The sequence below is a fragment of the Hippopotamus amphibius genome, chromosome 17, assembly GCF_030028045.1.
Source record: "Hippopotamus amphibius kiboko isolate mHipAmp2 chromosome 17, mHipAmp2.hap2, whole genome shotgun sequence".
Classification (NCBI taxonomy): domain Eukaryota; kingdom Metazoa; phylum Chordata; class Mammalia; order Artiodactyla; family Hippopotamidae; genus Hippopotamus; species Hippopotamus amphibius.
Genome location: NC_080202.1, coordinates 12,337,708 through 12,364,858, shown reverse-complemented (window position 1 = coordinate 12,364,858; position 27,151 = coordinate 12,337,708). Strand labels below are relative to the sequence as shown.

The 27,151-nt window shown below is 47.8% G+C and overlaps 1 protein-coding gene across 1 annotated transcript in view; it reads left to right on the top strand.

Moving 5' to 3' along the window:
• Window positions 1-27,151, top strand: part of RAP1GAP2 (RAP1 GTPase activating protein 2) — a 177,522-nt gene that overhangs the window by 103,778 nt on the left and 46,593 nt on the right. The window contains exons 4-8 of the mRNA XM_057715860.1: window positions 15,660-15,695; window positions 20,715-20,759; window positions 21,474-21,506; window positions 22,187-22,399; window positions 23,609-23,712. Of these exons, the coding sequence (XP_057571843.1) occupies window positions 15,660-15,695; window positions 20,715-20,759; window positions 21,474-21,506; window positions 22,187-22,399; window positions 23,609-23,712 (431 nt within the window). The remainder of the gene's footprint in view (window positions 1-15,659; window positions 15,696-20,714; window positions 20,760-21,473; window positions 21,507-22,186; window positions 22,400-23,608; window positions 23,713-27,151) is intronic.

The following is a 27,151-nucleotide window of genomic DNA, read 5'->3' as shown; positions in this document are numbered from 1 at the left end:
GACATTGAAAGGGACATTGCCAGTCTTCTCCGCAGCCAGGGTTTCCTCTAGCACGTGACTCCTCCAAACGTGTGAGATGGCCCCGTTCACATCCTAGAACCCTGCCCCCTTCCCTCCTTCCCTGACCTTCATTGTCACTTGAAGCCCCCAGGGATGGACTCATGCCAAGACCTTCTCTGACCTCAATTGAGCTGTGCCCTCCCCCAGTCCCTGGGGACATTTCCTGGCCTCTCTGATCTCCCGTGGATGCTGTTGGGGTTTCTGGGGCTCGAGCAAGCGCAGGATGGGGCTGAGCTGGACAGAGGGGTGGGCTGTGTGTCTGGCGGCAGGCTGGCTGGAGGAGGGAAAGCAGAGACAAGGTCGGCTTCCTGGGTGGGGCTGAGCAGGGGATGGGGTACTTTTCACACTGTCTTGGGGACCGGGGCATGAAGAGTGAGCACAGAGCCTGTGCTGGGAAGAAGGAATGAAGATTAGTTGCCCTCTTCTGAGGACTTCTGTGCTTCACCCTCCCTGGACATGCTATGTTCACCATACTCTATTTACAACTACTGTGCAAGGTGGGTCAGATTTTTCCATTTTACAGATGTGGGAACTAAGGCTCAGAGGCTGAGTAACCAGCCTGCACAGCTTGTAAGTAGCAGACGTGGGTTAAAACCTTGTCTGCTGTTCACTAAGTCCAGGGCTATTTCTTCCACACCATGCTGCCTTTTATTGAGGGATTAAAAATTAATTTCTTTCCTTTTGAGCTGGTACATTGCTTTTCTCCCCAAGCCTGAATGGGACCGAGGGCCGTGGATGGATATTAAATGTGATGTGTTTATTAGCGTTGGAAGAGACTCCGAGACCTAGGTGAGCCCTGGGCTGAGCTCCGGGGCCTGATTTCTCACTCTTGCTAATAGCACAGCACTCCGTGCCTCTGGGCCCCGGGCCGTAGATGCGGTATGAGTCTTCTCAAGCCATTTGCTTTATTTATTTTAAGTTTTTCTCGTGGGATAGCTATAGGACATGAACATGTCTCTTTTTTAAGGCACATTAAAAAAATTTTTTTAAACCACAGTAATACATGCAATGATTAAAAAACAAAACCCAGGCTGTTTTGTGAAAGAAAGCAGTTCACCTTGCCTCTGCCCCCTCCTACAAGCCCCACCTACAAAGGAACCATGTCTTACTCTTTTGCTATTTCTTCAAACCTTTGAGTAGGAGGTTTTGGGCTCTGTGAGGGCCATGTGATTGCCTTTAAAGATGCAGGCACCTGCTTGCTTTCTTCTGTTTCATATTTATTTTCCTTACACATAGGGCTTCTCAATTCCCAGATGGGAAAATTGAGGTCCCAAGCCAGTGGGCCTGCCCTGAGTCCCACAGCACCCTGTGCCCCAGTCCTGCCTCCCGTCACACATCACAGGCCAGCAGTATTGAGAGCTCTCAAGATAAGGAGGGAGGGATTTCCCTGGCGGCCCAGTGGTTAAGACACTGCGCTTCCACTGCAGGGGGTGCGGATTCGATCCCTGGTTGGGGAAATAAGATCCCACATGCCACATGGTGGGGCCAAAAAAAAAAAAAAAAAAAAGGATAAGGATGGAAGGACAGGAATGCTTCCGGCACCCTGACTTTCACACCCCCCCCCAGATGGGTCTCCCCTTACAACCTGCTGGCATGGTGCCTCTCCCCTGGGAGGGAGCCCTGCTCTTACCACGTATGATGTGTGACGGTTCCACTAGCCCTGGGCTCCCCGGAGAAACAGCACTGGCGAAGGAGGGGTCAAAGGTTAGGTGTAGTCCATGTGGAATAACAGCTCCGGGCGGACACCCAAATCCTGCAGTTCCTTGTTTGATCTTAAGGAAGTGCAACGTCGTCGGCAGCAGTGGCAGCTGGGGTGGTGGCAGCCACAGCTACAGTGTTGCCCAGGCAGACAGTCGGCCCCCAACTCCCAGGGGAGAGCCCTGGCAGAAGATGATGGACTTCTTAAAGAACACTTTGGTGAGTGTACCTGGGCTGTGAGGCAATGTGTGCCCTGTCCAGACTGGCTGCCTGGCGGGGCTGGGTCAGGGAGGAGCCAGAACCCCCCCTGCTGTCAGCTGGCCGGGCGCCCCTGGTGCCTGTTGGCCTATCGTGGGGTATGGAAGCCACCTGTCACTCAGGGGAAGGAGGAGCAGAGACGAGGGACAGAGGGGATTGTGTGTGCAGAGGGGGATGTGGGAGGGCGGGGTACAGAATCGGGGACCAGAACCTTTCCTCCCTGGCCTGGAGATCTGAGGTGGGGGTCCTGGCATGAGACCCGGCAGAGCTCACCTCCGTGCTCCTCTCTCAAGGCTTCCTGGTGCTGGGTGGGGGCCTGAGGGGGCCCTCAGCCAACAGCAGGCTGTGCCAGGTGGGTTGCCAGGGCGGGAGAGGGAGGGACTCTGTGGCTGGACTTCCGCCTGGCTCCAGACACTTGAAGCTGGCAGGCCAGCCCTGTGGGTCCAGGCCTCTCCCCTTCGTGCTGTGTGCCTGGGGAGGCCCCGGGGACTCTGTCCTGTCACAGAGCTGTGCTGTTAGTGTGACCCTTGGGAGTGGTGTCTGTGATGGTCCCTCTGGCCTGGAAGTTAAGGTCCTTTCCTGCTAAAGTCAGATCGTCCCTGGAGGCTCTGTGGGCCCCCCAGTTTCAGCTCTGACAGGTCTTTGTGCCCCTCCTGGTGAGCATGGGGGCCCAGGCTGACTCGGTCACGTTGGCACTGCTGGCCTCTTCTCGTTCACAACCTACCTGCTGCAGCCGGGGGTGGGCTGTGTTCTTTCCTTTTCCCTTCCTCGGCTGTGACAGTTTAGGGATGAGTGTGGGGAGTGATAGGACACTTGTGAGGGGGGTGGACCAAGGAGTCCCCCGGTCTCAAGCTGCGTCACCGCCAACTCCAGGACGGGAGGGCAGGGTGTGAGCCTGGCGGCACTGTTACAAACTGAAATGGCCTGGCACCTCTGGACCTTGGCAGGGTGTGGAGTGGTGCATTGGAGCATTTTAAACTGGAGACGGGTGTCATCTGATTTATCTTTCAGAAATAGCATGTGGCTGTTGTCCAGGGGGCTGATTAGGGAGGCACTGGTGTGGAGGCTTAGGAGGCTGGCGAGGAGGCTGCTGTGTGGTCCTGATGAGGGGCAGTGAGAGATGATGGAGGTGGGGGAGATGCTGAGAAGTGCTCAGACTTGGGATATATTTTGACAATGGACTCGCAGGTCTATTGGGTGTGGGGAATGAGGAGGAAGAAATCAATGATGATCCTGGGGGTTTTGTTCTGAGTGTCAGGATTGGTGGATGATGGGGAGACTGTCTAGGGTGGAGGAAAGTTTTTGAGGGAAAGAGTTGATGATAAAAAAGAGTTAATGAGTATTCTATTGGGCCTACTTAAGTCTGAGATGTCTGTCAGACACGCATGTGAGATGTGGAGTTGGCGAACCTGGATCGATCTGGACCTGAATCTGACCTCTGCCTTTACTAAGAGTGTTCAGTTTGGGCAAGTTGCTTAATCACTCAACCCCTTCCATCCCTCTAACCTTCCCTCCCTGGGCACTTGTTGGACAAATGGGGTGGCATTTGTAATGTGCCTGATTCAGTGCCCCAGTGCCTGGCATATCACGTGTGTCCAACTGAGGATACCTTGCAGCTCCCTAAACTTTCCTTATATTTTCTCATTTTCCAGCTCAGGAACATTCAATCGCTCCCTATTGTACAGAGCAGAGCTTGGAAATTGTGTCTTGTGGACCGACTTGGCTCATAGATGAATTTTGTCTGGTCCACAAGGAGATTTTGAAAACTTTGAATTGGTTTTCAGTGTATAAAAGTTGGGAGAGTTTACATACAAACTTGGATTTCTGGCTTATCTGGAAAAGTTGAAAACTCTGGTAACACTGAGCTTGCATTTCTGCTTCCAGCCTGGCAGAGATGAGCAGCCATTGCCCCTTTTGGAAGGGGTGTGCACTTTTCAGTTTACCATTGTTTCACTCCCCCAACTTGTGTTGTTGTTGTTGAGGGGAAATTTTCACAGTGAATTTAAAGTGAATAATTCAGTGGCATTTAGTACATTCACAGTGTTTTGCAACCACCACTTCTATCTAGTTCTAAACTATTTCCATCACCTCCAAATAAAATCCCATTAAGCTATTGCTCTCCATTCTCTCCTGACTCCAGCCCCTGGCCACCACTCATCTGCTTTCTGTCTCTGTGGATTGATTTACGTATTCCAGGTATTTTATAGGAATGGAATTATGTAATATGTGACCTTTTGTATCTGGCATCTTTCACTTGGAATGTTTTTGACATTCATTCACATCGTAGCGTGTATCAGCACTTCATTCCTTTTTATAGCTGAATGATATTCCATTGAATGGATACATCACAATTTGTTTACCCATCCAACTGTTGATGGACAAGTGAGTTGTTTCCACCTTTTGGCAAGTATGAATAGTGTGGGTTTTCAGTGTGCGAGTGAACAACATTTGTGTGTGAGTATCTGTTTGGGTACCTGTGTTCAGTTCTTTGGATATCTACCTAGGAGTGGAATTGCTGGGTCATATGGCAACTCTATGTTTAACTTATTAAAGAACCACCAGATTGTTTTCTGCAGCAGCTGCACCACTTTACATTCCCACCAGTGATGTATGAGAGTTCTAGTTTTGCCATGTGCTTGCCAACATCTGCTATTTTCTATTTTTTGATTATAACCATCCTAGTGGGTATGAAAGTGGTATCTCATTGTGGTCTTGATTTGCATTTCCTCATACTAATGTTGTGGAGCATTTTTTTCACATGCCTATTGTCCATTTGTATGTATTCTTTGGAGAAATGTCTATTCAAGTCCTTTGCCCATTTTAAAATTGGATTGTTTGTCTTTTTGTTAAGTTATGAGTTCTTTATATATCCTGGACACTAGGTTCTTATCAGCTATGTGATTTACGAATATTTTCTCACATTCTGTTGGTTGTCTTTTTACTTTCTTGATAATATCCATTAAAGCACAAAAGTTTTAAATTTTGATGAAGTTCAATAATTTGTTTCTTTTTTTTAATTGGTGTCATATATAAGAATCCATTACCGAATCTAAGATCATGAAGATTTAACCCTATGTTTTCCTCTAAGAGTTTTATGGTTTTAGCTCTTACGTTTAGGTTGTTGCCTTTTGTATTTTTGTATATGGTGTGAGGTATAGGTGTCCAGCTTCATTCTTTTTCACGTGGGTACCCAGTTTTTTTAGCACCATTTGTTGAAAAGACTGTTCTTTCCCCATTGATTGATCTTGACCCCCTTGTCAAAAGTCAGTTGTCCATAAATGCATGGATTTATCTCTGGACTCTAAATTCTATTCCATTGGTCTATATGGTCTATCCTTATGCCAGTACCACACTGTTTTGATCACTGTAGCTTTTTAGTAAGTTTTGAAATTGGAAATTATGAGTTCTTTTTCAAGAATGTTTTGGCTGTTTTGAGTTCCTTGAGTTTCCACATCAATTTTAGGATCAACTTTTCAATTTCTGCAAAGAAATCCAGCTGGGATTTTGGTAGGGATTGCATTGAATCTGTAGATCACTTTGGGTGGTTATTGCCATCTTAACAATACTAAGTCTTCCAACCCATGAATAAGGAATGTCATACCATTTATTTGTCTTCTTTAATTTCTTTCATCAATGTTTTTTAGTTTCCTTGGTTAAATTATTCTAGATATTTTATTCTTTATGATGCTCTTGTAAATGGAATTGTTTTCTCAATTTTCCTTTCAGATTGTTCATTGCTGGTGTATAGACATACAAATGACTTGTGTGTGTTAATCTTGTACTCTGCAATTTTGCTGACTTCCTTTATTAGCTCCAGTAGCGTTTTTGTGGATTCTTTGGGTTTTCTATATTGGATCATCTCATCTGCAAACAGAGATAGTTTGATTTTTCCTTTTCAATTTGGATGCCTTTCATTTCTTTCTCTTGTCTAATTGCTCTGGCTAGAACTTTCAGTACATTGAATAGTAGTGGTGAAAGTGGGCATCCTTGTTTTGTACCTGGTCTTAGGGGAAAAGCTTTCAGTATGCTTTTGATATCATTGAGCATGAGGTTAGCTATGGATTAAAAAAAGCCCTTTATCATGTTGAGGAAGTTCCTTGCTATTCCTGGTTTTCTGGGTAATTTTATCAAGAAATGGTATTAGATTGTAAGTGCTCTTTCTGCATCAACTGAGATGATTATTAATTGAGATGATTATCCTTCATTCTATTAGTGTGATGTATTACATTAATTGATTTCCTTATGTTGAACCAACCTTGCATTCCTGGGATAGATCTTACCTGGTCACAGTGTATAACATGCTATTGGATTTGGTTTGCTAGTATTCTGTTGAGAATTTTTACATCTGTATCTATCAGGGATATTCATCCGCAGTTTTATTTCCCTGTAGTTTCTTTGTATGGTTTTGGTAATGCTGGCCTCATAGAATAAGTTAAAAAGTGCTCTTTCCTCTTCAGTTTTTGGGAAGAGTTTATGAAGGATTGGTGCTAATTCTTCTTTAAATGTTTGGTGGAATTTACCGTGAAGCCATCTGATCCTGGACTTTTCTTTGTTGGGAGGTTTTGAATTACCCATTCAATCTCTTGTTATCTCTTCTTCATTCTTTTATGTTACTTGCCTGATATTTGTAGTCATTTGCATTTTCAAATCCTCTCTGATAGATTTAAATATAAATCTGCCTAATTTTTAAGATGTCCTATAAAAACCAGCCATCCTCCCACCCTTCCTCCCTGCCCATCTCTGCTCTGGCCAGGTTGGTCCCTTTCACACACCCCCTGCATTATACATGATAATTCCACAGGTCCGTGGTTCTCACAGTATAGTCCCTGGATCAGGAATATCAGTATCACCTGGGAATGTGTTAGAACTGCAGATTCTCTAGGTGTGGGGCCAGGAACTTGTGTTTTAACAAGTTCTCCGGGTGATTCCGTTGCATCACCATTGCCATAGGTAATAAGCTTGCAGGCTCCTGGCCCAAGTTGACGTAGTTGAAGCTGTGCCTCTGTAGGACTCCAGCAGTCAAGGAGCTGTGTTCAGTGTGAGTTGGTGGGAAAGGAGACCAAAGAAGGGAAAGAGAAGCTTGAAGTTTGCACAGAGGAGAGGGTGAAGGAGGCTTGGTTGGAATAGGACCTGTGTCTAGATACAAGTTATCGGGAACACCCGTTGGCTGTCCAGGGTGAGGGGTGCAGTCTGTGACCAGAGAAGAGACAGCACTTTCTAGTACGTGCATTGGCCTGTCCTGCCCTGACTGTAGTCATCCTGAGGAGACAGCCCTGGCCACTCACAGGAGTCAGTCTCCCCTGCCCACGTCATGCTCGTTCATTCAGGAAACGTTTCTTGAGCATCTGCTCTGTGACAGGCAGCTGTAAGCCCAGGGATATAGCCGTGAACAACATAATCAGAGCCCTGCCCTTGAGGACCTTCTGTTCACTAAACCACCCTTTGCCTTTACAGGTTTTGGCCGCCAGGCTGGCGGCCAGCTGGCCCTCATCCTGCCATCCTGTGGATGGGGGCCTCCAGTCAGCAGCAGAGCCGGGGCAGCGCAGCGTGTACGGTGGTTGGGCGGCCATGGGGCACATCCGATCTGGCTCCCAACGGGCTGTGTGCTTTGGGTTACCCCAACTTTCCAAAAGTCTCTACAAAACTCTCCAGAAATCGTTTTCTTTTGTGGTATCTTCCTTCTCTGTGGGATGAGAAACCTGCTCAGACCCCTGTTTTCTTCCTCCCCTCAGCACCGCCCAGCCCGCATCTCTGTCTCATTTTCCTGGGACCAGTGTGGGTTGGAAAACACCTTGTCCTCCATCCTCATTTTGTATTAATGTTTCTGGTTGCCGTTGACATGCCTTCGCCTCCTCGTGCATGTTCTGGGTTGAGGCTGGATAAGGAGACAGTTGCTGCTGTGCATGGAGCGAGTTCTGCATTGAGTGCCGTGCCCGGCTGTGCAGACTGGCTCACGTTATCCCCCCACAGCCCTGTGAGTCTGCGCTGTTTTGAGCCCTGTTCCAAGGCGCAGGCGCTCAGATGACCTCATCCTGTGTGTGAGCAGTGGGTGTGTGGTACCTTCTGGGCAGGGGTGTAGGAAGGCTGCTCACACACAAACACAGCCTGCCTGCAGGAGAGGAGCAGAGGAGCCCAGAGCTAGGGCAGGACCCCCAGCAGGGATCCGGTGGGCAGCAGATGGATGGCAGTGGGTGTTACTTCTCCAACTAGGGTCAGAAAGGAGGAGGAGGAGGAGGAGGGAGAGGGGAGTGTGCTAGTGGGAGCCCCTGAGCTGCGATGCAGTAAGAAGCAAAGAACAGGTGGCCACCCATCTGCTGGGAAAGACCACGTCCACGTGTAGAGCTGCTGTGGACCAGAGGGAGGCAGGCCAGGCCGCTCCTGCCTGCGGGAAGGGCACAGGGGGCCGAGATGGGGTGCTGGTCCTCCTATACTCGCACACGCTGTATTCCTTTTATTGCTTCTACTTCTTCACTACCTGGGCAGGGGGCTGGCGCCAGAGAGAACAAGTCGGGGGATTGGGAAGATTCTTCAGGACTGGCCTTGCAGTTCCTGTTCACTTCTGCTCCTGCTACCGCGGACCTCCTCTGACCTTCTCCCTGCAAAGACGTGCTTTGTCCTTCTGAAGGAAGACCGGGTGGTTTCTGTACTGGGAGGTGGGAGGATACGGCCTGAACCTGGACCGAACCTTGGGGCTCAGCCTGTGGTTTCCTTGGCTGGGCACTGGCTCTTGATGACAATTTCACGGCCTACTTGACTGGCTGTTAAAGCAGGGCCCAAGGGGAAACGCTGGCCACTGCTCTGATTTAGGTGGCGATGGCTGTTGCTAATAATAAATTAGACAGCTGGGGCCGCTGCTATTGATGAGAAGGCCAAATTACATTTCTCTGTGAAAACCCAGCACCTGGCTTCCCGGTGCAGGGGGATCCCCTCCCGAAGGATGCCCTGGAGAGGACTTCATTCTGTCCTAAAGGGCCTGTGGGAGGATGCCAGCGAGTTGGTGAGCATTTATTGGGTGCCTGCGGTGCGCCTTTGGCCGCCTGAAGCAATCGCAGGGGGTGTGGACAAGGGTGGGACTGAGTGGCCAGAGCTGCTGTTCCAGGCTGGCCTGGGTCACCCCGCTTCTGGGTGGAAAAGGAGACTTGCTCTTTGCCAAAGCGGGAACTGTTCCATTGGAAAGTTCAACAAGTCACCGTGAAGTGGGGCCAGGCCAGCTGAGGCCAAGTTGCCACTGGCCGATTTCTGCTTCTGGACGCTGTCCGTGCGGCAGTTGTCCACCCAGTGTGCTTCTCAGGGCTGAATCACAGCCCTTTCATCTCCCCACCTGTGCCCGCCCCGAGGCCACGGAGCATCTTCATTCAGGAAATAGACCCATTTTTAACAGTAATCTAAGCACGCTGCCTCTGGGAAGACCAGTGATGTCATGGAAAGCTAAATCAGGAAAAGCTAACTATCCTGAAGGTACTAGACCATCTCCCAGCAGGACAAAACTTGTTTCCAGAGCGAACTTTCTAATAGTTCCTTATAGTAGTTGCTATTTACTGAGTGCTGGCTGCGGACTGGGCCCTGGTATTTCTTGTCCACGTTCTTACTTCATCCTCACGTGAGTCCTAAAAGGCAGGGGTTGATTCTGCTTTCAGGTGAGGGAAATAAGAGAGATTGAATCACAGACCTTGTGCCACACAGCTGGCCAGTAGCAGGTTGGCCACTCCCCAGACCTGGCTTTGACCATTGGACTCTACTCCCTTCTATTGAGTTGGCCTTCTGTATTCATGGCTTCTGCATCCACAGATTCAACCAAAGATTTCTTTCCTTCCTTCCTTTCTTTTTCTTTCTTTCTTTCTTTTTCTTTCTTTCTTTCTTTCTTTCTTTCTTTCTTTCTTTCAATAAATTATTTATTTATTTATTGGTTGCATTGGGTCTTTGTTGCTGCACACGGGCTTTCTCTAGTTGCGGCGAGCGGGAGCTACTCTTCATTGCAGTGCATGGGCTTCTCACTGCAGTGGCTTCTCTTGTTGTGGAGCACGGGCTCTAGGCACGTGGGCTTCAGTAGTTGCGGCACATGGGCTCTAGAGTACAGGCTCAATAGTTGTGGCACAGGGGCTTAGTTGCTCCATGGCATGTGGGATCTTCCTGGAGTAGGGATTGAACCCATGTCCCCTGCATTGGCAGGCAAATTCTTAACCACTGTGCCACTTAGGAAGTCCCTCAACCAAATATTTCAATTTTGACCCCCAGTTGGTGGAACCTGCGGGTAAAGGGGGCAACTGTGCTATGCATTTTATATAAGGGACTTGAACATTCTTGGATTTTGGTGTCCACAAGTGTCCTGGAACCAACACCCTGCAGATACTGAGGGACAGTTGTGTCTTTCTACTGTACCCAAACCTCGGTAGCTTTCCAGCGCCTTCCAGATTAAGCCCGAATTCCTGGCATTCTGAGTCTCTCAGGCTTAGACCCCAGCCCTCCTTTCCAGCCTGAACCTCAGGATGTCGACCCCAAGGCCTCAGGTGGCCAGGCTGATCCACTCACCATTCACTGAGTACACACCATCCTTCTCCACCTTTGCCCTCGCAGTAACCACTGCCTGTAATGCCCTCTCCACCTTTTCTATCTATCTGGTGACTTCTGTTTATCCTTTAAGGTCTGGTTGGGATCCTGCCTCTTACAAGAAGCCTTCCTTGATGTGGGAGTTTTAAAATATGTCCGCAAGTTCTTTGATCCTTTTTTCCTCCAGAGGTGGAACCTAATTTCCCTCCCCTTGAGTGCAGGTGGGTCGAGGATACTCACTTCTAAAGAATAGGATAAGGAATAGGATAAAGGGGAAAGGATGGTGTAAAGGTAGTATAGCTTCCTTCGTGCTTTCTTGGATCATTTGCTCCGGGGAAGTCAGCCACCATGTTTTGAGGACATGCAAGCTGCTGATGGAGAGGTCCGTGTGATGGGGGAGGGGCCCTCCTGCCGACAGCTTTGTGAGTGAGTCATCTTGGAAGCAGATCTCCCGGTTCCCATCAAGCCTTCAGGTGATACAGCCTCTGCTGATGTCCTGAATGCACCCGCCTGAGAAACCCTGAGCTAGAACTGCCCAGTGAAGCCACTTTTGAATTCCTGACCCATGGACATTGTTTTGAGTCACCAAGTTTTGGGGTAATTTGCTACACAGCAGTAGAGAATAATATCCTTACCTCCCAGCAAGAAGTGCTTCATGCCTCCTCTGAGCCATTGGTCATCTGTAACATAATCCTGTGTAGCTTTGTCTCATAATTAAGATCGAGAACCCTAGAAATGGGGCCCTTGCCGAGTGCTTCCAGTGACCTGTCTGTGCCTTGCCAGTGCTTAATTATTTGGGGTTAATTGATTAACCAACACAAGGGCACTGTGTAAGAACACACCTAAGGTATTTTTGGTTGCCAGTTTATATGGGTACCAGGGGGTAAGCTGGATATGGGGTGACTCAGGAGAGCCTTTTAGTCTACAACACACAGGGCCATGGTTAGACCTGGAAATGAACTGGCCTGCATTCGGGCTTTCTGTGGGCACAAAAAGCTGCATAACTTGCATCCTTGCGCACAGCATCTTATGAGGGTACAGGAAGGGCATGTAGCAGGAGCTGGGGGAAGCAAAGAAAGGAATGCCAGAGCCTCTGCTTATGTGTTGAAGTCTTTGCAGTTGACCAATGGCAAAGATAATTTAAAATTGTTATAGAAAATTTTTAAAATACTGAAAAGCAAAAAGGAAAAAAAAATTATCCTTAACTTATAACTCATTCTGGCATATATCGTTTGAGATATTTTTCTCTGGGTGGGTGATGTGTGTATTCACATGAAGACGTATATGTTGAAAAGAAAGGGGATTATGTTGTTCTAAACCCTACTTTTCTCACTTAGCAATACAACGTGAATCTTCCTAGTAGCACAATCAACACAGATCAACTCTTAAGAGTATTTTATTCTATGGGCGTACTTCGTTGTATGATTTATTTTTTCCCTCATTTCTGGGTACTTTGGCTGTTTCCACTCTTTTACCCCTAACAGTGTTTTGACAGATATCCTTGTATACATATCTTGTAGTTGCCCAAATATTACTTTTGGGTAAATTCCTTTAAGTGGGTCTATGGACCAAAATACATGAACATTTTTCAGGACACATAGTACCAAATCGCCCTTCAGAAAGTACCAGGCACACACTTACCTACAGTCCTTGCCAAGACTGAATTTTCTTTTTAATTTTGGCCAATCTGATAGGTGAAAGATGTTATCTTATTATTATCTTAATTTCTTTAATAATTTGGGAGGTTGGGCCTGTTCCATTTGTTTATTGGTCATTTTATATTTCTGCTTTAGCACGTTGTTTGTATGTGTCCTTTGCACATTTTTCTGTTTTCCTTTATAAAACTTATTGCTTTGAAACTGAATTATGCAAATAATGTAGGTCTGCATGCTTGTGAAGTAGGCCGTATATAAAGCAAAACTCCCTCCACTACTCTCTCCCTCTTCTCAGTATAATCACTTTTTGACAGTGTGAGGTATATTCTTCTGTATTATTTTCTATGCATTTATATACATACATATAGGTCATTTTAGGTTTTGTTTTTATTAAATTGGGATCATATTCTATGTAATGTTCTGATTTGCACCCTTCCACCAATATATCTTGGAGAGCATCTTATGTGGGTAATATAGATCTCCTGCTTTCTTTTTGAATAGCTGAGTAGTTTTTCTGAACAGCTTTATTGAGATATAATTCAGATACCATAAAGCCACCCATTTAAAGTGTATAGTTTAATGGTTGTTAGTTAATTTACAGAACTGTATATCCATTACCACAATCAATTTTAGAATATTTTCATCAGCTCAAAAAGAAACCGTATATCCTGGGGCTTCCCTGGTGGTGCACTGGTTAAGAATCTACCTGCCAGTGCAGGGGACACGGGTTCTATCCCTGGTCCGGGAAGATCCTACATGCCTCGGAGCAACTAAGCCCGTGTGCTGCAACTATGGAGCCCACGAGCTGCAAGTACTGAAGCCCATGCATCTAGAGCTCATGCTCCACAACAAGAGAAGCCCGCACACCGCAACCAAGAGTAGCCCCTGCTTGCCACAACTAAAGAAAGCCTTTACTCAGCAATGAAGACCCAGTATAGCCCCCCAAAAGCCTATATCCTTTAGCTATCTACCTTCCAAATTTCCCATTTCCCTCAGCCCTAAGCAACCACAAATCTACTTTCTGTCTCTATAGATTTGCCTATTCTGGGTATTGTATATTAATGGGATCATATAATATGTGACCATTTGTGTCTTGCTTCTTTCACTTAGCATAATGTTTTCAAGCTTTGTCCATGTTTAGCCTGTGCCAGTACTTCATTCTTTTTTTTTTTTAATGACTGAATACTATTCCATTGAATGGATATGCTATAATTTGTTTATTCAAAAGTTGGTGGACGTTTGGGTTGTTTCCACTTTTTTGGGTATTATGAATACTGCTGTTGTGAACACCAGTGTACAAGTTTTTGAGTGAACATATGTTTTCACTTCTCTTGGGGGTAGATACCCAGGAGTGGAATTGCTGGCTGAAATAGCAGTTCTTTTTATGTTTTTGGATTCAGTTTGCTAGAATTTTGTTGAGAATTTTTGCATCTATTTTCATGAGCTTTATTGGTCTGTAGTTTTCTTTTCTTGTGATGTTGTTAATTTTGGTGTCAGTGTAGTACTATCCTCATGGGATGAGTTGGGAAGTGTTTTTGGAAGAGTTTGTGAGGAACTAGTCTTACTTCTTCTTTAAGGGGTAGAATTCACAACTGAAGCCATCTGGACCTGGACTTTTCTTTGTGGGTAGTTTTTTGATTATTAATTCAATCTCTTTATTTATTATAGGTCTTTTTAGATTTTCTGTTTCTTCCCAAGTCAGTTTCGGCAGTTTGTGTGTTGCTAGGAATTGTCCATTTCATCTAAGCTATCGGCACACAGTTTTTCATAGTATTTGTGTTTTATTCTATGTAGGTTATTCTAATCAATTTCCTATAGATCGACATTTGAGTTGTTTCCATTTTTTGCTGTTACAAAAAATGCTGCAATGACCATTTTATTTTATCTATCTTTGTGTTCCTGTGTAAGTGTGTTTATAGTGTACACTCTTAGAAGAGGAATTGTTGGGTCAGAGGACTGTGTATTTAACATGTTGATTATTTCTACCTCCTTGTCCTACTTCTAATCATCTTTCTAGCTTTACTGATTTGTATAAGTTCTTTACGTCTGTTATTCTTGGTATCCTGGATATTTGTAAGAAAACACAGAGCAAGTGGGAAGGATAGGTTTGAGAGCTGGGTGTTTGATGGCCGCTTCTGGTCAAGGGTCGTTGGTGTGGGTGACCCAAGCTTGTCCTCAACCCTGTACATTCACAAGTGGGGTTTCCAGACTTTGGAACCTGAACTGCTGCGGCGGGGGGGGGCGGGTCAGAGACTCTTTGCCTCTGATGGGCCAGTTTTAGCCTGGGGGAGGTCACTTGGAGTCTGCAGCAGGGCCAGGTCTCTGCAGGTGACTCCACAAGGGTCCTTTCCGTGGTGGTTCTCTTCTGAGAACGTGGAGGGTGACGGGGGCCGCAGGCAGTTCTGGCCCATTGGTGCCTGCAGAGGAAGGAGGGTGGCTGCCCTACCTCTGCGTGAAGAAGCAACAAGGACATGCTTCCTTTTCACTGCTTTTCCTTTTCACTGCTTTCTTTTGTCTCCTCTTCATCTGGGGACTGTCTGTTCTGGGTGCTCATTAACTCATGGCTTGCCAGTGCCCAGATGTGGGCAGCGATCGTATGACAAGAAAGTGTAGCTGTTTTCACAGAATGGGAAGTGGGGACACTTGTGGGGGAACCTCTGCCTGTGTTTTGTTAGGGTAGCGCTTTCAGCCCCTCACCCTTCCATTCCACTTTGTTTTTCTCCTTTTGGTTTTACTTGGAGTTTACAAAGGTGGCACCAAAGTAGGTTAAAAGTGTGGACTTATGTTGTTTATGATTTTAAAAATAACCCATCCAGGCCACTGGAGGCTGCAGTTCAGTGGTTTTCAGGCTTTGCTCCCAAGTTCTCAGGTCTCAGAAGGTGCCTTGGGGACAGGGGACAGGGACAGGCAGAGGTGGCACACCAGGGGCTCAAGCCCCCCGCAGCTGCCTTGGCCAGAGCAGCTGTGCTTTTACTGGTTTTGTATGTTGGAGTTCTAAGTGCAACTTTTGTGAGGAGACAGAAGGGCTGTGTGTTGCCACAAAAGTTGGAAAACTACTTGTGTGGGACATCTTGGCCCCACTGTTGGGTTGAAAACATCCCGAACACGAATCCTGCTGGAGGCTGAACCCCAGGGCCGACAGGCATTTTGGAGACCTTGGCTTTTCCCAGGGGCCCCTCCCTCTTGACAGAGACTAAGTAACTGTTCTCCCCAGGGCCGGTTGCCAGCCCAGGCATGCTTTTTTTCCCCTCTCATTGTATGGGGTGTTCTGGCCCTCCAGCCCTGCAAAGGCAAAATCAAATTATCTTCTCTCTTGATCCAAATGAATTTTGTCCCTGGGGATGCCCTGCATTGAGCTTCCAGACAGTCAGCAGGGAGGCTTTCTCAGCAGACCTGGCTGACACCCCATCTTTCTCTCCCCGCCCTCTTTGTGTCTTTCAGTCGGCGGAGTTCTTCGAGATGCTGGAGAAAATGCAGGTGAGCATCCTCAATGTGGGGGAGCCAAGCCCCGGGTGGGGGCGCTACAGCGACCTCAACACCAGGCAGAACCCACGGGCAAAAATCGGGTCCTTGGAGGGAGGGCAGAGAAGAGAGAACTCACAGTCCCTATGGCCTGGACCACCTGCGGCCATTTCCATGTGAACGGCACAGAGAATTCTGGGACGGCTCCTGCCTGAAGGATGGAGAGAAGATAAACAGAACCTGCCAGCAGGGCAGATGGATGTGGGGAGGGTTTGAGAGGGTCTGTTGTTCCTGGAATGGGTTGGAAGGGAAGCCCCTTCTTAGGGGAGTCATCTCGTGTCTGGGAGGCTGAGCAGCGGAGTGGGAGACAGACCTGAGTTCAAATCCTGCATCTAACACGGGCTAGCGCTAGTTCCTTCCCTTTTTGAAGCCTCTCGCTCCTGTTTTCTGTCTACTCACAGCGCTGTTCTCACCTCGCTCTGACACCAAATGTGTGGCAGTTTCCCCACACTAAACAATTCTGCGACACCAGCTGAGTGCCCTACAGTCTCACTCAATTCGGACACTGTCTCCTGGAGATAGAGTCAGATTTCACAGGTGAAGGGCTCAGTCCCGCAAAACCACCCTCCTCCCCTGACTTCAACAGCAATCCCAAGTCCAGGTTGTGCACCTGTGCTTGTGACTCACCGGCTATAAATCAGAGGTTCCCACGACCCCCTCCTTGGGTTCGATTAATTTGCTAGAGTGGCTCACAGCACTCAGGAAAACTGTTTACTTACTAGATTATCAGTTTATTATAAAAAGCTATAACTCTGGAACTGCCAGAGGGAAGAATGGCCTAGGGCAAGGTATGTGGGAAGGGGTGCAAGCTTCCATGCCTTCTTTGGGCACAGCATATGGTCACCAACCAGGAAGTTCCCAAAACCCTGTCCTTTTGGGTTTTTGCAGAGGCTTCTTTACAGGGGCACGATTGATTATATCATTGGCCATTGGCGACTGATTGAATCTCCAGCCCCTCTGCCCTCTCTGGAGGTTGGGTGTGAGGGTGGGGCTGAGAGTTCCCACCCTCTAAATCAGGATTGGTTCCCCTGGCAACAAGCCCCCATCCTTAGGGGCTTCCCAAAAGTTACCTGATTAACATAAACTTATAAATAATAAGACACTCCTTTCACTTTTTTTGAAAAGAGAGAATGTTTTATTTGTTAATTTATTGGCTGCATTGTGTGGCTTGTGGGATCTTAGTTCCCCAGCCAGGGATTGAACCAGTGCCCCCTGCAGTGGAAGCACAGAGCCCTAACCACTGGGCAGCCAGGGAAGTCACCCCCCTCCCCTACTCCTTTCAACTTTATGGCTCCGGAGCTATTTCAGGAATCGAGGACAAAAGTCCCTATGCTGTAACAAAAGATAATCTTATTGCTCTTATCACCTAGGAAATTCCAAAGGTTTTAGGAGCTCTGTGCCTCGAATTGCATGAAGACCAAATGTTTATTTCTTATTATAAATCACAATATCACAACGTCTATAAATAAGAATGCAAGTACCCGCTTACATGGTTGTTGGGATGAAATGAGAAATATGTAAATACTTGGTAGGCACCCCACAGAAATCAATGTTCAATGTGGATTTGGGGGTCCTTAATAATCACCTGTCGCCAAGGGGTCAGGGCTCACAGGTGAGAACTGCTGCCCTAGGGAATATGGGGAGAGGTCCAGAAGGCTTAATAGATACAGGTGGGAAGAAGATAGTAGCCCACATATTTCAAGTATTTCTCTGGGCTCAGAGACTGACAGGCATTATCTCATGTCTTTCTGACAAGGCCCACAGGAAGTAGGTATATTATTATTATCCCCATTTCACAGGTGAGAAAACTGAGGCACAGAGATATTTAATAAAGCGCTGGCTCAGGGCTAGTAAGCTTCAGAGCCGGAAGGCTTAGCCACCATATTACAGTGCTCTTTACCCTAAATAGATGCTACAGGCTCCAGGAAGGAGGATTCTGTAGCCATGGTCTGGAAGCTCTAAGAGGAGAGGCAAATAGAGTGCCTGTAGCAGGCCTGAGATGCAGGTGGAGCTGCCAAGAGGGCAGCCACTACCAGCAAGTGAGCATGCGTGGCCCTCATGGGAAAGCCAGGGCTCCCTAATCGGGGGAGGGGGAGGGACTGTTTGAGGGAAAACTATTATTAGTGGTTGTGTCATTATCACGAGCAAGTTATTAGAAATCCCCCCGTGGGCCCAGCAGTGTGTGGACTACAAACTGATTTGCATGCATTTAGGGAACTTACAGTCAAGTTGTGGAAACAGGGAGGGCACCGGCCTTGACAGTGAGTGGTGGGAGGCGGTGTATAGTTAAGTGCTCAGTTTATTGGAGTCAAGCTGGGATTTTCACCTGAAACCATGGAATCCCTGCACTCTGGCAAGCTGGTGGGGAATTTGCAGCTCACCCTGCCTTCCCCCTGGTGGCTCCCACAATCCACTCACCCCCCCCACCACTAGCTGGGGCCCCCATCCTCCCCCACAAAGGGCTTCTCTGTTTGGGCACAGAATCCAGCCCCACTTAACCGGCCTCATTATTCTCTTGTTTTAAGCCTGCTGGGTTGTCTTCTCAACTGGATTGGGAGCCTGTCAAAGACAGGGGTCTGGTTTTTTGGGTTTTTTTTGTGGCCACACTACACAGCTTGTGGGATCTTAGTTCTCTGACCAGGGACTGAACCCTCACCCTCTGCAGTGAAAGCGTGGAGTCTTGACCACTGGACTGCCAGGGAATTCCCAGTCTGGTTGCTTCCTCTGTGTCTCCATGGCAGGTGGCTGACACCCGAGGGCGGTTGGTCAATTTCATCTCCGTTGACACTGCTGGCGGCTGAAATCAGACTTCCCGGTGCTTAGGCCTCTACCACCCACCCACTGGGTCCCAGCCCCCGAGGGGCCACAGTTTCCAACTTCTCTGTGTGTATGAAACTCACATGGGGAAGCAGCTTCTGTGAAGTGTGGCCGGAGTCTGTCCTTGAGTGTGGGTCCCTCTCTCATGCTGCGGGCGTGGAGACCGACCCTCAGAGTAGCGAAGCGTCCAGGGCACGCTGACAGTTGTGAAGAGCTGAAACTAAGATCCAGGCCTCCTGACCTCCCAGACCGAGAGTCTAGGGGTTTGAAGAAGGCCACCATCCCAGGGAAGCAACAGGGGCCAAGTGCACAAGCTTTGGATCCCTTCGGTCCTGGGTTCAAGTTCTGACTCTGACGCTTTCTAGCTGAGTATCCTTGGTCAAGTCACTCTACCCCTCTGAGTCTTAGCATCTTCATGACCGGGGGTGGGGGAGGGCGCATAACCTGAATACCTGTTGCAAAGGATGACACACGGAGGTCCAGCATGCGGGTGCCGACACCCCAAGATGCAGGCCCCCATCCTCACCCATCACCTGCTGGCCTCGAGAGAGTCTGGCGGAGATATTTAAGCACCTGAATGAAAATGCTGCTCAGCCATGGCTTTTACTGTATACGGACCGCTCTTCCAAGGACCCAGTGCTGGGCGGTGGCTCTGTCGTGGGGGGAGGGCACGGGAGGAGGTTTGCTTTCCTGCCCAGGGGCTGTTCCCAGGCAGGGATGACTAATGCAGGACAAACTAAACAAACTCCTGACATCACCCCCATCCGCGTCCGCCCCATCGGCCTCCCTGGACAGTGTCTGCTGGCCACTCAGGTGGTTTTCTCCCTGTGTGGGGAAAGGAGAGGAGCACCTGTCCTGTGGGAGGGGCCCTCCCACGCCCTCTCGAACAACGCTGCAGGTGACTCAGCCCAGCGGATTCCGGAGAAGCCCGAGTGTAAATCCACCCCGTGGGCCGGCGTCCTGGGCTCCGAGGGCTGCAGGATAGGACCATCGCTTGCAGACGCACAGCCCGGCTTCAAATCCATGTGCTGTCACTTGCTAGCTGTGTGACATTAGGCCAGCCACCTCCTCCCTGGGCCTCAGTTTCCTCATTCATCAGTAGGTGCTGAGGGCTTCAAAGGAGACAACAGAGGGAGTGCTAGGGAAGGTCAAGGTCCTGATGTGTGTTGCTATGATCAGGCAGAGGCTGCTTCTGGACACTCTTCTCCCTAGAGGGGACCTGTTCCTCCCCGTGTGTCCCAGTGCGTCCCAGCGTCTCACACCCTCGTTGGATTTATTCAGATACTCTTGGGAACACCATGTGCCCCCCTCCCTCAAAACCCAGTTAAGTCAGAACGTGACTATAGGACTGCTGGACCAGGCCCTGCTCCCTGGAAGAGCATTTTCCAGGCACCTGCAGCTGATCCCCTTTAATCCAGGCCCAGTCGTGGTCTTGACCCTTGCGGTGACACATCTGTGAGATGGAGGGTGGGTGTTAGAATCTTCATTTCGCAGATGAAGCCCTGGAGGCTGCGAGAGGCTCAACTTTGTCAAGGGTCGTGGATAATAAGACAGCGGGAGAGTGAGGACCAGGCGGCCTGCCTGTCACCTGTGGGCCCTCCCACCTGGAAGGAGTGGAGCTGGTGTGGCGCGAGGTCCCGCCTGTGGGCGCCGACACCCCAGGATGCAGGCCCCCAACCTCACCCCTCACCTGCTGGCTTTGAGAGAGCCTGGTGGAGATATTTAAGCACCAGAATGAAAATGCTGCCTATCTGTAGCTTTTACTATATACGGACCACTCTTCCAAGGGCTTAACACGTTCTCAACACTTAATCTTCACCTCAAGAGTAGGTGCCATTTTCGTTCCCATTTTACAGATGGGAACACTGAGCTGCAGAGAGGTTTTGTGACTTGCCCAAGGTCATCAGGTCGTAAGTGGCAGTGTTGGGACTTGAGCCCCGGTCATCCGACTTGCGTCCATGCTCTTAACCCCCTGCCCTGCTGCCTTGCCTGAGGCTGCTGCGAGGCCTGAGGGTGTGAGGGCCCAGCACACGCCAGCTGTTGCTGCTGTTATCACTAACCCCCAGCTAGGGCAGCTGCTCCTGGTAGACTCCTCTGTTTGGCGCGCCTTCTGTGACCTTTGCTTTTCCACGGCTCCTCTTTTCCTTGTTTCTGCAGGGGATCAAGCTTGAAGAGCAGAAGCCGGGACCCCAGAAGAACAAGGTGGGCTGGGCGGGTGACAGGCAGGGGACATAGCTGGCATGCTGGGGTCTGCTATCGTATACTGTCTAACTCTGACTTTCACCAAGAGCCACTTTAGTGGCCGCGCTGTGTTGACTGGTGCACAGTGGGCAGCACAGGGGACCCCGGCTTGATGTCTTTGGGGCAGCTTCAGGGTGGGCTGGGGTGGGGGCCTTGGTGAGACAAGGCTCGCGGCTCAGCCTGGCTTCTCTGCACCCGCTCCTGTGAACGGACCGCATGCAGCATGTAGGGCTGTCAGGCTCTATGCACCAGACTCCAGAGGCATCAGCTCTCAGCCTCAGCTTCCGTTGTCAAGGCCCGGGGGTGCAGCTTATCCCTTTCCTGGAGGGGGCTGGGAGGGACGAGAGGTCATCTTCCTGTTATAGCATCCCAGGGTGAGAAGCTGGGTCACGAGGAGTGTGGGACGCAGTGCTTTGCATACTGCATCTTCAGCTGGCAGGGTTTGCACTCAGGTTCTGTCAATTTGGGGAAGGACTCAAGCCAGACCCCAGAGCTGCCTCAAGGCTCTTATTCTGTCCAGTGTTCTTCCCACTGAGGCTCCCAAAGCCCTGGTGCAGCCTGCCAGGCCCCCCCAGCCTACTCCCTCCCCCATCTGGGAAAGGGGAATGGAAACAGTGGTCAAGGTTCATGGGCGTTGCTGGGACTAATGGGGACATTGTGTGGTTTGTCTTGCAGGACGACTACATTCCCTACCCCAGCATCGACGAGGTAGGAGACGCCCCGGCCGCACTGCAGCTCTGGGTCCTGTCTGTGGGGCGGGGCTCAGGGAGCTCATGGTGATGCTGTTGGTGGTCCCTGCCCCGCCCCACGTGGGAGAGAACCCTGGCCCTGGGACTTGAGGGCCTGAGGCCTCTTCCCATCTTTCCCTTTGTGAGCTCAGCTTTTCCCTGTTTAAATTGGGGGTACCCACGGGTGGAGGGAGGGAGAGTCAGGGAGTTTGGGATTGACATGTACACACTGCTATGTTTAACGTGGATAACCAGCAGGGACCTACTGCACAGCACAGGGAGCTCTGTTCAATATTCTGTAACAACCTAAGCGGGAAAAGCACTTGGAAAAGAATAGATACACGTATATGTCTAACTGAATCACTTTGTTGTACACCTGAAACTAACACAACATTGTTAATCAACTATATTCCAATATAAAATAAAAATTGAAAAAAATAAATCGGGGGTACTCATCCAAGCTTCGCACCTCTGATACTACAGGAAGCCGGAGATGTTGTAGGGCTTAGAGGAGGGGTTCATGTTATTGTTTTTGACCTCAAAGATGGGATCCCCTCCTTGGAGCAGTTCAGAGGTTAGAGGGTACCCCCACTGGCACCCCTCCCCTCCTCCTGCAGACCCAGGGCAGGCTGCAATGCAAGACCCTCCCTCTGTTTCCAGATTGTGGAGAAGGGAGGCCCGTACCCCTTGGTTGTCCTGCCCCAGTTTGGGGGCTATTGGATCGAGGACCCTGAGAACGTGAGCACGCCGACCTCTCTGGGCAGCAGCGTCTGTGAGGATGAGGAAGAGGACAACCTCAGCCCCAGCACGTTTGGCTACAAGCTCGAGTGCAAGGGTGAAGCCAGGGCCTATCGCAGGCACTTCCTGGGGAAGGTGAGGCCCAGGAAGCCTGGGGTGAAAATAGCTGCCGGAGCAGGGTTGGAGGGGTGCCCCAGGAACCCAGCGTTCCCCTCCAGTGCCCCTTTCTATCTGTCTCTCCTCTTCCAAGTCCGGCCCCTGTCCTTGCTGCCTGCCTCTGTCCTCGATGGAGAGGTCTGACTGGCTCTGCTTCTGGGTGGGGGTGGGGGTGGGGGAGATAGAGGGTGTGCCGAAGCCTGGAAGGCTCTCGGTGTGATGGGTCCCGGTGGGGATCGCCCCCAACAAATATTTTAGGAGGTGATGGAATGGGTAGTGTTGAGGGGTGAAGGAGCGTGGAAGGAAAAAATATGTTCTCACACCTTGGAAGTCTGTTTCTATCAAAATAGTACAAGTCTCTTGTGTCCTTATTCAAGCAGGTCCCCCTGGGTACTTGTACTGGATGATGTGCTGTGAGCCTCTGATGGCTTGAACATGACAAAGCTACATTTCTTTAAATATATTCTGCCCATCAGACTTGCCACGTTCTGGAGTCCCGAGGGCAGATTCTGGAAATCTCCAGCCTAAGGCAGCTTTGCAGTCTTAGAAGCTGTGTCAGAACCCTCTGGGGAATGTGTTAAAATTCAGATTCCAGGGCCCCAGCCTGATACAGCAGGTCTGGGATGGGCTCCCTGAGCCAGGGAGAGACCCGCTGTTCAGAGGACTTCTTGGCTCCCTTTGGGTGGAGGTGCCAGGGTTCCTCCTCACTTTATTCCCACAAATAGTCTGAGTTGGCGAAGGTTGTCCTGGGAGCAAGGAATTGGACGCAGTATCTTGTGGTGAAGAACTTGCGCTTTGGTCAAGACAGACGTGGGTTTGAACCCTGGATCTTTCACTATGAGCTGTGTGAGCCTGGATAGTTAACAGCTCTGAACATGGTTTACCATCTGTGAAATGGAGATGATGATGTTTTCTCCTGCATAAAGTTGTAGTCAGGTTTAAGGGAATTAAGGGATATTAGGCCCTTAGCCCAGTGCCTGGCACATCCTAGGACTCAATTGGACCTATTACGGTGACCCTTCTCCTTCTTCTCTTCCCCCCTTCCACCCATCATCACCAATGGCAACCACAGCATCCTTTTTTTTCCTCATTGCTATGGGGCTTCTGACTCCTGGTGAAGGAGGTGATTTGGGGAAACATGTCTGGAGGGTCCCCTCCTCCCCGCTAACACCTGATTTCTGTCTCTAGGATCATCTAAACTTCTACTGTACCGGCAGCAGTCTGGGGAACTTGCTCCTGTCCATCAAGTGTGAAGAGGCTGAGGGAATTGAGTACCTTCGGATCATTCTCAGGTAGGGCTTCTGTGCTGTTGGAGGCCACGCCTCTACTGGCTGGGACCCAGAAATACCAGTCTGACCAGTCTGGTCTGGGTGTGCTGGGGAAACAGACCTGGCTGGAATCTTGGGGCTGTGTCTGAGTTGCCAGGCAGGGAGACCAGGTGTTTATGCCAGCTGGCTGATTGCAGGAGTCAGAGTGGTATCTGGTCTCAAGGTCACCTAGACCATACCCCCAGCTGCCTTTCTTGGGGGCCTGGGACTCTGAGGAAGATGGCTCATGCTGCTGAGATGGAACTCCACACTGTCCTGGGTGAGGGTTTGCCTCTGGTGTGCAGCCAGTCAGGGAAAATAGATCCCAGAGCATCTGTGTGTATTCTGGGATCCCCAAGACAGAATGATGGTCACAACGGGAGCACTGATTCACAGCTAAGCTGGCGACCTCTCTCTGGATTATGACCTCCTCAAGGGCAGGAACTGGAACTGGTTTCTGTTTGATTTGACCAGTGTGCTTTGTAGAACCTCCTTTGCAATAATGACAGGGGGATGGTCCTTGTTCTCTGCAAGCTTATGGTCTAGTGGAGAGAAACATAGAGGATTTTAATATATGGCACAGGTATTATTTTAGTGATTTGCACAGGACCATATGGGAGCACAGAGAGTCTGTTTTATTTCTCTCTGTCCCTGGTGGGCTGGTGGAGAAGCTGGGAAGACCAGCACTGGTGCTTAGCAGCGTGCCGTGAACCTGTCAAGCTCACAGTCCATATTTGTGAATCTAATTGGAAGTCCTTGAAGGTATTTGGGAAAGAGCAATAACATTTTTTTTTCTGCCCAAATATGGGATGGACAGGGACACATAGCCTTGCTATGGGAGAGGTAGGAGGAGGGGCTGGTATAAGGAAGTTGTCAGCACTCATCCAATTTTGATTTGCTTTTTATTAAGAAAGGAAGCAATTTTCTTTGCTGAGGTTCACCTGGCTAGAAATGATGTTTGCAAGGCAAGGAAGAGTCCATTAAATCGCGAGAGCCAATTTTCTGAGGGAGTAATACCTGGATCCCCATCTCCTAATAGGATTTTGAGCTAGGTGAACCTCTGTAAAGAAAATTACTTCTTTTCTTAATAAAAATCAGACCCACAAAAAAATAAAAAATAAAGATAAAAAAAAAAAAATCAGACCCAGATTGGGTAGAATTTCTGAGTAAGAAGATAATTAAACACAAGAATCTAACCCTCTTTTTCTAATACTATATTAGAAATGCTGCACCTGCACTAAAAATGAGAGAAAGATACCTGGCACATAACACACTTTGATTATTATTATTTTTTTTTGGTAATCTGTGGGGCAGTTAGGACTGTAATGTAGGTGATAGTGAGAGTTGAACCCCAGTGCCTCTTCCTTAGAAAGCAATATAGTGTGGGTATATATGAAACTGGAGAATTGGGGACAATTCTGTGCTATTTAGAAGTAAGGGTGAGCCCTGGAACAGTCAGGGGTCTTTCCACATGGAACTGCTTTTGTTATTTTGGGTCAGCAGTATTTGAAGTCAGTGCCCTGGGGAGCCCAAGGTTGAGCCCAGGCTCAAATGTGGCTCTCCCAAATAGAAGTCCAGTGAGTGGGGTGGCAGACAGAAGCCATTCACCAGCTAGGAAGTTGGGTAATCACATCGTATTCAGAGTGATGGCCAAATTGGAAACCAGACATAAAAAAATTGGCTCCATGGCCTAATAACTTCACCAGGCACAAAGAAGAAATTATGCAGAGATGAAATTCCCCTGCTGGCAGTGACTCCTGTCCCAGCTTCTTCCTCATTCCCTGTAGGCTTCTGGATTATTTAATTGATGTCTTATAACAACCAGCTCTCCAGCCTAAAATCTGAGGAGAGTATTCTTACAGCATCTGTGTGTGCCTCAAGAGTTGCCAAGGAGAATCTACTCACAATTTGGAGAGAAATAACAAGCCTGAGTAGATTTCTCCTTTTTCAAGTTTGGATATAAAGAAAGAAGGGGAGGAGAGAAAAAAAAAACCTCATAGTTTGGTGAAAGAAAAGATTCTGCATCTAAAAAAGCATAACCTAGCATTTAGAAGGTAGAGAAATAACCAAGCTTTGAAAAGGATTTATTATATAAAGCCAAGTAAAATTTAGATACCTATTAAGTTTGTATTTTCAGCAAACTTCTAGAAAAAATAAACTGTTTTAAAGACAAAATATTAAATAAGGCAATAGAATGATATGAAGAAAGTGCTGGTTAAATTAAGGAAATAATGTAAGAAGACTAAAAATGGCCCCAAAAGAATTCTAAATGGTATTAGAAACAGTAAAGAGCAGAATATGCTTTGTGGAAAACCCAGTTAGTAATATTGAGAACAAGCTTAAGAAGCTGTCACATAATTCAAAGGAAAACACAGCAAGTCTAAAATGATAAGCAAAATTATAATGAATATGGAGGGTAATGAACAGGAATTAAACATGTGGATAATGGATGTTCTTAAGCTGATTGAGGACTTAAATCTGCAGATCAAAATGACTCACCAAGTATCAGACAAAAATCAATGAAAGGAAACTAATAGCTGGACATATTTTGATGAAAATTTAATATTCCATGGATATAAAATCACTGGTAGAATGAGAACATTTCAAATAAGAAAGGATGACAAAGAAAACATACACATATAGAAAAAGGTAGAAAATAGAGGAATCATAAATAAATAAATATGATAATGGAAATAAGTCTGAGTACATAGATGATGTATAATAAATATAAATGAGTTAAATTCCACTATTAAATAGCAAAGCTTCTCAGTTTGGGTCATCCCTCCAAAAAAACAAAAATCAAAAATCAATCAGTCAATTAACTTTATTCAAGAAAGTAATTGTATATTTAAAAAGAAAAGTGTTGAGAAAAAGTCATAACAATCAAATCTGAAAAGAAAGCAGAGTTGGCAATATTAATATGGAAAAATAGAATTTAAGGCAAAACAATCAGTGTGACAAAGAGGGCTATTGTCTATTTGTGAAAGATAAAATCCACAACCAAGATATCTTATGAACCTTTTTGTTGTCAATAGTATATATTTTAACATAATATATGTGTGTGTGTATATATATATATATACACAAATATATAGTGATTAAAATATGGAGAAATTGACAGAATACAATAGTAGTGGTAGATTTTAACATACTTCGCACCACTTGACAGATCAACTAGGGTAGGGAATGAGAGGGTATGGGTAATCTCATTAATATTATTTGTGCCAATTATATATATTTATCTTTATATGTGTCTATACCTATATGTAGCTCTCAAACTTTGATCCTCTCATGGAGATTCCTGCTTCTTTTCAAGCGTCTGTGGAATATTTACACAAATTAATTATAAGGTAGATAGGTGGCTTCCTGTGGATCTGCTAAACAGAATCCTCTTGGAGCTTTAAAACAAAACCTAGACTTCTAG